Source organism: Eucalyptus grandis, chromosome 8 (assembly GCF_016545825.1).
Source record: "Eucalyptus grandis isolate ANBG69807.140 chromosome 8, ASM1654582v1, whole genome shotgun sequence".
NCBI lineage: Eukaryota > Viridiplantae > Streptophyta > Magnoliopsida > Myrtales > Myrtaceae > Eucalyptus > Eucalyptus grandis.
In genome coordinates, this window is record NC_052619.1 from 10,762,467 (window position 1) to 10,773,446 (window position 10,980).

Below are 10,980 nucleotides of genomic sequence, written 5' to 3' on the forward strand. Positions count from 1 at the left end.
TCTATGCCTTCCTAACAGGATCTATGCACCAAATATAATGGGCTTGTGTTTCATTTCTTGCTATCGAGGCTTTCTCACATAATGGGCTCCCCTGGTTTTGACCTCCATCCTCTTACTGTATGCTCTGCATTCCACTTGTGGGGAAAGTCATCTGACTTGTACTTTCTCAGCTTAAGACAAGAAAGGGGGAAAAAAAATCTTGTATAGATTCTAGATTTCTTTGATTTTGATCTTTCATTTATTTACCTTTATATAAATTGTAGCAATGATTTCACTAACGTCTTTTGCCATACTGCCGCTAGATGTGAAAATTATGTTGTGTCTTGTACTTTTCTTTTTGGGCCACACGGTGTCTACTACTCTTGATACGTCTGCTGGTGGTAACAATATGAGCTTCTACTATAGTGTACCGGGTTCAAGGCAAGATATTATTATGTTGCTCCGCTGGCTATAGTGTCATAAGATTTAAAAGTCAGACAACGCTGTACGGTGGACAGTGCATTGTAATATCTGACTACATTCTGTTGCTTCTCTGTTGTTTTTGTCATTTCCCATATGCTCCATTGTGATTGTATATGTTTAACGCTTCGTGTTAAATTAAGCAGGAACGATGACTGGAAGATGCAGTTCTTATTGTATTTGCAAAATAAACAAGATTGTTCCCCATCACTAGGGGTGTGCAACCGGACCGGGTTTACCCGGTTCCCGGTTTGGCCCACCCGGAAAACAGGGTTGGGAACCGGTTCCGGTTGAAACCGGTCCAGGAACCGGTTCCCAAACCTGAGACCCTGTTTGAACCGGTCCGGGAACCGGTTCCGAGGGTTTACCCACTCGGGAACCGGATTGACTGGACCGGTTTGGGAACCGGTTGGAGGACTGGTTTGTAAGCCCCCAAAAAGACCAAAACCCTAATTTCTACTTTCTATCTTTACCGGCTTCCTCTCCTCCTGCGACACCCGCAGACGGCAGCTCGTGACCTCCGCCCGTCCGGCATCCGCCGATCCTGGTTCCGCTCGCCCACCGTTGCCCCCCGAAATTGCAACACCGCCTCTGTCAACCCGGTTCCTGGCTGCTCGGCAGCCTTGCTCCGAGCTCCCCTCCCAAAATCGCGAAGCCGAGGTCGCCTCTGCCGCTCTCGTCGCACCCCTCGCGCTCGCACCACCGCCACCGTTCCGCCGGTCATCTGAAGCTCCGCTCCACTGGTTCTGCCCGCGAAGCCGCTGACCCCCGCCGAGCTCGCACCCCAGCGCCGACGCCGCCTCCGTTCGATCTCGCCGTTCCACCTGCTGCTGTTGCCTCGCCGACGCCCCTGACCCACAGATCTCGCGTCCGCAAGCCCACCTTGTCGCATCTTCGAGCAACCCACAGTAGCCCTTCCTTCTTCGTCCCCTCCGGCCTTAAATAAGGAAAGACGGCGACGATGCTTTCTCTCTCTACCAATAAGCTCCATCTCCATCTCCCTTTCTCTCTCTAGCGTCTCCGTCGTCTCGCCACAGGGATGAGGGAGGAGGAGGAGGAGGTGGAGGAGGGGGAAGCAAAGATCGACTGCCTGCCCCTCGATGTGCTGGCGCATGTCTTCTTCATGATCCCGTCCTTTGCCGATTTGGCGCGGTACGTGCTCTTGACCGCGGGGAGTTCCCATTCTTGCTTTCTGATTCCGGGGAAAGAAGTTGTTTTGTCTGCGGTTCTGTGTGGTGTTGATGATTCTGAGACGTGGGTTGTGATCAAAAAACGAAATTTCCTTGTAGGGCGAGCGGGGCGTGCAGGAAATGGAAGCGTGGGGGGTGAAGCTGTCGCTAGGGCGGAGGGAGAGGCTCAGCTTCGCGGGGCTGAAGATGGACGACGATTCCACCGCCCGCATCGTTCGCCGCGCATACGCCCTCCGTGAACTCGACATGTACTCCCTCTGTCTCTGTCTTTGTCTCTGTCTCTCTGTTTACCGTGCAGCATGATTGATGGAGGGTTGTTGGCAGCTTGTTAGGATTCTTCTTGAATTTGGAGATTGGTACATGGGAGGATTAGTTACTTATGAATTGTTTGATGATTAGCTTATGATGTGTCTCTATGGATTTTTGAACTTTTGTTGATTGAATTGTCCGTAGTTCGAAGATTTGTTGGGGCTGCCATATTACCGATGAAGGGCTGTACAGAATTTCACTGACGAAATGCGCGGCGAAGCTTACGTCCATCTCTCTGTTGGGGATGACTGGGGTCATCGACCAAGGTGTTGGTAAGCTGGTATGTTTGTCGTTTCGAAGTGATGGTTCACTTCTGCAGATGTTATGTGTGTAGGCTTTAGTCTTGTTCTGTGGTTGGAGCGATTTACAGGTGTTGATGGTCGTTTCTTCATTCGAGTTCGATGCTAGTGTTCCTCAGTGATAGTGTCGGCGTTGCTTATTAGTCATATTGTGCAATCTGATAAAAATCAGTGCAAGAACTTGAAATTGTCAATACCTTGCTCTGTTGATGATTATCTGTTTTATTCGCATGCCACTTGTCTATGGGATAACTGAGCTTGAAGTTCTCTCACAATCCAGTCCTAACTTTTTGGAAAAAAAGTTTGACCATCAAGTCCTTTTGATGCACGAGGCTTAGAACTTCTTGTGTGCTTTCCCTATCATCTAAGCCATTTCTGTAGATTGCAAGAGCTACTGCTTTGCAACATCTGAATATCGGCAGCACATTCATCACCGATGAATCATTATATGCAATTGCCAATAGCTGTCCACATCTGAAGGTGAGTTGCACTAGGTGTTTACATATGAGTGTTGTACAGTAATTTTTTTGCAAAACAGGTTCCAATATAAACAGGGTCAACCCTGTTCCTGGACCGGAAAAATAGGGTGGGCCGGGAACAGGGTCCAATGCAAACAGGGTAGGGAATATGGTCCAAAAAAGAAGAACCGGTTATAATAGGGTAGGGAACAGGGTCCAGGTCTAGACCCTACCCACCCTGGACCCACTCACCCCTACCCATCACTAGTAAGAATTTTTTTTTTTTTTGGTAGCATCACTTGTGACACACCAACGCAAGATAAATTCAACCAGAAAAGGATCGAATGATTATAACCGGACGTCCCTGCAGTTTCATTTCTTTAGTGGTGAAAAAGGATCTACGCAAAAGGAAAGCAAACGAGTGGTAGAAACCATGTCATCGGTGAACCACAGGCCACTATCCACTTCTCTAGCCACAAACAGAAGAGAATTTGATGTTTCTCTTCCTACCTCAAGTGCCTCCCGACAACTTGGACTGGCAATTAAGCAGTTGACTGATATTATGGTCGGTCAGAACATCAGTGAAAGCAACATTAGCTCCCACTCTGTTTGAATTCTTTTGGATATACTGTTCAGTGAGAAGAATATAACCGGACAGATTGTCTTTGTTACTGTTTGGGGTTGCTTTATGTTCATAATAGGCCACTAAGCAAGAATATGGGGATGGCCAATGGATCTAGATGGATTTCTACTAGTGTATCTGACAGCGATACAGGATCTACTGATGTGGATTATTTTCCACACAAGGCTGGTTCTGCTCACCGTGAGGGAAAGGGCATCACCAGCGGAGTGGACAAATTGCACAGCAGTGGAGATACTCAATAAGCTTTCAATGTATTGTGAGATACTGAGCTAACTTACCAAGCTGGTTTTTGCAAGGAAGTGAGTGAGCATAGTAGCTTCACGGTGATTGATTGGTTTCTGCATTATCTCAGTCAAGAACACTATGGTCAGATTGGTTACTCACTTAAGACAAGCCATGATATGGCCAACTGGGATCTGATTTTATACCAATAACCACACAGAGAAATATTTTCTGAAATAACATGGACATGGAAGGTTATTCTAGTGCCCTTATTTTGCCCATCCCTCCCTCAGCGGGGCTTTGATGTCACCCTAATTCGTTCTGTTACTTCCTCGTAATGTGACAGCTAAATGAAGGGTTTTTGCAAAGAGTTCTACATTATCTGTTCTGTTACATTTTCCGTCCATTGTTTTATGAGAAAATAGATGACAGGCGAGCGTGCAGAGAGATGCAATTGACCATCTTATTCCTAATGAATAATCTTACAACTGTAAAGATGGATAAGTGCTTCCACATCGATCTATATAATAGGTGTACACATGAAGCAGTTGACTTTCGATTACATTGCCTCATGTGAACACCTAATTTGGTCGCGTACATGAGAGAGGTCACTGTAGGGACCTTGCATTCTCACATGCTGCAGCAACAAAATGATCAAAGACGGAATTATAGCAGAAGTAGAAGTACTACCTGTTGCTCATATTCATATAAGGTAGATAGCAATTTGTTATGTTCGCTGCTTATTAGTAGATAATACTGATTTAGTGTCGCACTTGCAGAATCGTTCTGAGTACATTGAATGATAATTAACAACATTTGCTCATAGATGTTCGTCACTTGAAATGTTTAGAGATTCATCAGAAACAATTGATTTATCCTTACTCTTCTCATGCGACAAGGAAGAAAAGTAGTTGACCTAACTTAAGGAATCAATACATTTTCATCTCTTCATTGTTTCTACCTTGTTCAAAGTTCAGACACGATGTTTTGGTTTCACTCTACTTTTGTTCTTGAGTAGAATAGACATGCCATATCATGTAGGACAGCAGATAAAACAATCGAAAGTAGACACACAGACAGCTATTGCAGAAGTTTGTCATTATTAGGTGTAAAATGTGAAGCATCGAAGGCACGAAGGCAGATTGGAAATGACTTTCAGTACAATTTCACTTCCAATGAAGCAATGACATAACTGTCGCGACCTACCCTCGGGGGGAGGGAACAGGTTTAGGGGTACTGCCTAAGGACGGGCCTAAGGCCCATGATTAGGCACGAGCTCTCCCAAGCCCATACCCCGCGTGACGTTGGGATATTCTTAAGAAATTTTGCATAAAAGGAGTCGCCACTAGCCTATTGGGGTCGGCTAGAAACCAAGTGAGGCATGGGAGCGTGCCTCACTTCCTACGCAACCAAAGAATTTAGGTTCGGGGACTTAATTACACTAATTAACCAATTAGTGCCCTTTCGGTATCTAATCTTATTCATTTTAACAAAATGATTTTTGGCAGGCAGTTTGGATTGATTTTATGCTTATACACTAACATGTGAGGTGATCATACAAGTGCGCAATCATTAAAGTAAAAATCATAGCTATCGAGGTCCTAATTGCAGTAAAATTAAACACGTGCAATTAAACATAATTAGATATGCAAATTAAACATGCAACATAATTAATATACGAGCAAATAAAGGTCTAATTACACTAAAATGGCAATACATGGCAAGTCCTAATCAAAACCCATCATTTTTTAATTTTCGAAAATTTTTAAATATTTTTAAATATTTTTTTAATTAATTTTTTTTATTTTTTAAATTTTTAAAAAATTAATTAATTTTTTTAATTTTTAATTAAAAATGGGCGAATCGGGTCGGATCCGATTTGACCCGACCCGGTTGGCTCGGATTCGACCGGACCGGGTTTGGCCCGGTCGGCGACAACAAGCCCGAGTGGGCCCAAAATTCTTTTTTTTGGATATTTTAACCAGGGCCCAAAGAAAGTCAAAAAGGCCCACCTATTTCCTAAGCCCACGTGAGACCTAGCCGGGCTGGCCTGATGTACAGGCCCAGTCCGGTCTAATTTTTTTTAAAAGAAGCCCATAAGCCCACAAACCCATAAGCCCACATGCAAGGACAACCCAAGCCCAACCCTAATAAACCCGGCCCGAAATATTCAAACCCTACCCGGTTTGCAACCCACACTCGACCCGGCTTCTAACCTTCTTCTCTAGGGTTTCCTGGTGGCACTGACATCGGGCGGACGGGCGGCAACGGCGGTGACGGGCTTGACCACGGCGGCGATGCGGCGGGCGGTAGCGGCGACACGGCTGGTGACGGCGGCACGGGTGGCAACGGTGCGATGCTGGTGCTGCGGGTGGCCGACAAAGGGACGGCAAGAGAAGACAAGCATCCGGTGCGGCGAAACAAGGACCGAATTTCAGGCTGGCTGGGGGCAACGGCACGGTGGCGGGCTCCGGGGCTTCGCGGCGTCGAAGGGCGATGCTCGGGGCGCCGGCGACTGCGGCATGGTGGGTGGCGGACGACGGCGGCGGCAGCAAGGACGGCGATGGAATCGAGCTGCTGTGGCGGTGGCGACGACGAATGGAAGTACAGTGGCTCGCCGAGGATCAACAAGCAGGAGCAGAGGCGGCGTCGTGGGGGCTCGGGATCTGGAGGTAGAGGCACGGCGTAGCAGAGGCGGAGGCGCGGTGGCTCGGACGGCGTCGAGTCGTCGCGGGCGGAGGCGAGCGGCGATACCTGGCGGCGTCGACTCCTCCTTCGCTCTCCTCCTCCAGATTTACAAAATCGCTCGTTTCCTTCTCTCCCTCGCTCGATCTGTTGCTCGAGTAGCACGACACCGAGGTGCAGGGTCACGGACAGGGCCGGAGCAGAGGTGGCGAGGAGGACAGCGACTCGGACGGCGTTGCCGCTGCCCTCCTCCCCTCTGTTCCTTCTCTCTCTTCCTCTCTACTGCATTGCTTCTTGACGCCGACGCCTCGCTCCCGGATCTCGGGTTCCGGTGAGACAGCGCGGCGGTCGCGGTTGGTTGGGCAACAGCGGCGGCACGAGCTGCAGCAACTTCGCGGCTCGAGTGAAGAGGTAGGCGAGGGCGGAGGCGGTGGCTATGGCGACGTCGCGGCTCCTAGGGCGGCAGCGGCGACACGGGCGAGTCGCGAGCAACGGTGAGTCGGAGTCCACGTTCCGGCTCGGTAGAGTGGGCGATGACGGCGCCGGTGCAGGCGGGGACGGAGGCGGCAAGCGACCGGCGGGTCACAGCGGCTCGAACGGCGTCGGGTCTACATTGAAGAGGATGATGGTGGGCGGCAGCGACTCGGCAAAGATCCGGTGCGGCGACGGCGCCGAGGGATGACCGGGATGGTATGGCCGGCGCGAGGGAGGTGACGGGACGGGCAGCCTCGACGGCCCCTCCTTCTTTGCTGGTTTCTCCCCCTCCTTTCGTCCGCCTCTCTCGAGCTCTCCCCATTCTCTCCCTCGCTCTCCTTGCTATTGCTAGGGTTTCACCAAAAATGGAGGAGGGAGAAAGCGGCATGGGCCGGGCCAAGGCGAAATCCGGCCCGGCCCCTTCCATGTCTTTTTTTTTTCTATTTTTTTGTTGTTTTTTTTTGTTTGTTTTGTTTTCGTTTTTTTTTTAAACGACTAATTCCTAATTCTCGTAGACAATTAAATCCTAAATGAAAAATGGGAAAATTTAGGTGTCAACAGCTGCCCCTCTTTGAATGGGAGCTCGAAGAGGTTCCTTTCAAAAACAAAAGACACCTAAATTATTTTGACGATAGACCCAGGTGCATAGGCACGTATTAGGTTGATGGAAAGAACTCATAACTATGAAAGAGCATCTTGTCAATAAGAGGAAGAAAGACTCCGGGCTACAAAGCTCTCCGGGCTACAAAAGCTCATCGTGTCATAGGAAGAAGGACTCCGGGCTACAAAAGCACTCCAGGTCATGAGAAATGAGGAAGACTCCAGGATACAAGGCTCTCCGGGTCATAAGAAGTGATGAAGACTCCAGGATACAAAGCTCTCCGGGTCATAAGAAGTGATGGAGACTCTAGGATACAAAGCTCTCCGGGTCATAAGAAGTGCTGAAGACTCTAGGATACAAAACTCTCCGGGTCATGAGAAGGGAGGAAGACTCCAAGATACAAAGCTCTCCGGGTCATGAGAAATGAGGAAGACTCCAGGATACAAGGCTCTCCGGGTCATGAGAAATGAGGAAGACTCCAGGATACAAGGCTCTCCGGGTCATAAGAAGTGATGAAGACTCCAGGATACAAAGCTCTCCGGGTCATAAGAAGTGATGAAGACTCCAGGATACAAAGCTCTCCGAGTCATGAGAAGGGAGGAAGACTCCAGGATACAAAGCTCTCCGGGTTATGAGAAATGAGGAAGACTCCAGGATACAAGGCTCTCCGGGTCATGAGAAATGAGGAAGACTCCGGGATACAAGGCTCTCCGGGTCATAAGAAGTGATGAAGACTCCAGGATACAAGGCTCTCCGGGTCATAAGAAGTGATGAAGACTCCAGGATACAAAGCTCTCCGGGTCATAAGAAATGAGGAAGACTCCAGGATACAAGACTCTCCGGGTCATAAGAAGTGAGGAAGACTCCAGGATACAAGAAGTGAGGAAGACTCCAGGATACAAGGCTCTCCGGGTCATAATAAGTGAGGAAGACTCCAGGATACAAGGCTCTCCGGGTCATAATAAGTGATGAAGACTCCAGGATACAAGGCTCTCCGGGTCATAAGAAGTGAGGAAGACTCCAGGATACAAGGCTCTCCGGCTCCGGGTCATAAGAAGTGAGGAAGACTCCAGGATACAAAGCTCTCCGGGTCATAAGAAATGAGGAAGACTCCAGGATACAAGGCTCTCCGGGTCATAAAAAGTGAGGAAGATTCCAGGATACAAAGCTCTCCGGGTCATGAGAAGTGAGGAAGACTCCAGGATACAAAGCTCTCCGGGTCATAAGAAATGAGGAAGACTCCGGGACACAAAGCTCTCCGGGTCATAAAAAGTGAGGAAGACTCCGGGATACAAAGCTCTCCGGGTCATAAGAAGTGATGAAGACTCCGGGATACAAAGCTCTCGGGTCATGAGAAGGGAGGAAGACTCCGGGATACAAAGCTCTCCGGGTCATGAGAAGGGAGGAAGACTCCGGGATACAAAGCTCTCCGGGTCATGAGAAATGAGGAAGACTCCGGGATACAAAGCTCTCCGGGTCATGAGAAATGAGGAAGACTCCGGGATACAAGGCTCTCGGGTCATAAGAAGTGATGAAGACTCCGGGATCTCTCCGGGTCATAAGAAGTGATGAAGATTCCAGGATACAAAGCTCTCTGGGTCATAAGAAATGAGGAAGACTCCAGGATACAAGACTCTCCGGGTCATAAGAAGTGAGGAAGACTCCAGGATACAAAGCTCTCCGGGTCATAATAAGTGAGGAAGACTCCAGGATACAAGGCTCTCCGGGTCATAATAAATGAGGAAGACTCCAGGATACAAGGCTCTCCGGGTCATAAGAAGTGAGGAAGACTCCAGGATACAAGGCTCTCCGGGTCATAAAAAGTGAGGAAGATTCCAGGATACAAAGCTCTCCGGGTCATAAGAAGTGAGGAAGACTCCAGGATACAAAGCTCTCCGGGTCATAAGAAGGGGGGAAGACTCCAGGATACAAAGCTCTCCGGGTCATGAGAAGAAGGGGAATGACTGAGGTCTCATCGTGTAAAAGTGAGTTTTGATTGGGTATAATAGTCTCACCGTGTACGAACGGGTTTCGACTAAGAGGTAGGTTTCACCGTGTACGAACGGGTTTCGATTGAATGATAGTCTCACCGTGTACGAACGGATTTCGATTGAATGATAGTCTCACCGTGTACGAACGGATTTCGATTAAGAGGCAGACAAGTATGGTTTACGGATGAACCCACCAATCTTGGAAATGACATGGTTTAAGGTTAACCATAAACCTTTGGAGATGTCATGGTTTAAGGCTGACCATGAACCTTTGGTTTTTAGGGAAGCACTCGCTAACCCCTTAGAAAACTGCATGGCTTCACTGATGTATCCTGTCAAACTCAACTTAAGCAAATGTCATTAGAGACGTCATCAAGAGATGTATTGGCAAATTGCAGCAATAGTTGAACAAAATAATCAAGCTAAGTCCGACTGCTTTAGAAAACATTCGATGTTCGTCAACCTCATGTGACGCAAAATTGTCATCTTGCTCATGGATATATCATTAATCATCAAATTCTCTAGGAGACGAGTTCTTATCAGAACGGCTACGACTCGAGAAAAAGGTTCATTAAGCATGCCAAACTAAAGCTTCTTAGTCAGAAAGGGTTTCTCACGCACTCTCAATAAAATGGCTACTTGATCCCATCCATTCATGTGGGAGATAATTGGTTGCTGAAGGTATCTCACATAACCTACGTTGAAGGCTTCAAGAAACATTCGCAATGAGCACAATCTAATCAATCAAAAAGGTCTTTTGAAAGGACCGCAATATAGGCTCGGTCAGGGCTTACACAAAGAAATTATTGCTTTGAGGCCAACAAAGGAACATTTGTCACTATCTTCATCGGCTTTACAAGTCGAGAGCTTGGAAGATGAGACAAGATAAAATTACTTCCACTCCTTCAAGCAGTAGCTTATTGGTGGTATTCTCATTTTCACTCAAACCATCCCAATCAGAAGAGACTTCGGAAGAGGGTTGTAATGTTGGCTTAGGAGAGGCTCGAAAGGCTTAAAATTTTCAATAGAGTTTTTAAGAGTTGGTGATCATCATGACATCATGACCAGGTCACTTGACATTTCCAAATCATTTGGCTTTTGAAATACAACGTATCTCGAAAGTCCCTTAACTAATCTTTTATGCATGGGAGTTTTGCTCCTTTCTCTAATGTCCTTTGCTCTTGTGATGAATTTTTTCTTTTTGCGCAAGCACTTGGACCTTGATAATTATTTTTCACATAAGATGCAACTTTTGGCTTCTTTTTTTTCTTAACGAGCATTGGCCTTACTTTTACCAGGCACACTGCTTTTTCATGCCCCCTAGTTTGTAGAACTTTTTGCTCTTTGAACTCTTTGAGCTCTTATGACTTTCGAGATGCTTTTCACATTTTCTCGTGACTCTCAATTGTATTTGGTCAATTCTCATGCCTTGCCCCAGTGAAGGGAGATGATCACTACTTGGGGTTCAGAAATGAATAATCAGGCCCAAATTAGTTAAAGCAATGGATATCAGTGTTTGGGTAGAGAAGGAAATGCTCTTCTTCACTTTGGGATAAGTTGAGATCTAATGAGAATTCATTTGAAGCTATCACCAGAAGATTGATGCAAGTGAAAGTAATAGAATCTTTCTCAACCTTTCGCTTTACAAC

The 10,980-nt window shown here is 47.3% G+C and overlaps 1 protein-coding gene across 1 annotated transcript; it reads left to right on the forward strand.

Moving 5' to 3' along the window:
• Positions 1-1,741: 1,741 nt before the first annotated feature.
• LOC104416260 (F-box protein At5g67140-like) lies at positions 1,742-2,318 on the forward strand. Its single transcript, XM_039301075.1, has 2 exons — positions 1,742-1,897; positions 2,103-2,318. The coding sequence occupies exons 1-2, from the start codon at positions 1,770-1,772 to the stop codon at positions 2,290-2,292; spliced, it is 318 nt and encodes a 105-aa protein (XP_039157009.1). The 5' UTR covers positions 1,742-1,769; the 3' UTR covers positions 2,293-2,318.
• The last annotated feature ends 8,662 nt before the right edge of the window (positions 2,319-10,980 follow it).

Excerpts from the sequence above, each read along its gene's own strand:
- LOC104416260 (XM_039301075.1), top strand. The coding sequence starts at position 1,770 with ATGGAAGCGTGGGGGGTGAAGCTGTCGCTAGGGCGGAGGGAGAGGCTC. Across the intron at positions 1,898-2,102 it reads GCCCTCCGTGAACTCGACAT|TTCGAAGATTTGTTGGGGCT; the intron begins GTACTCCCTCTG and ends AATTGTCCGTAG.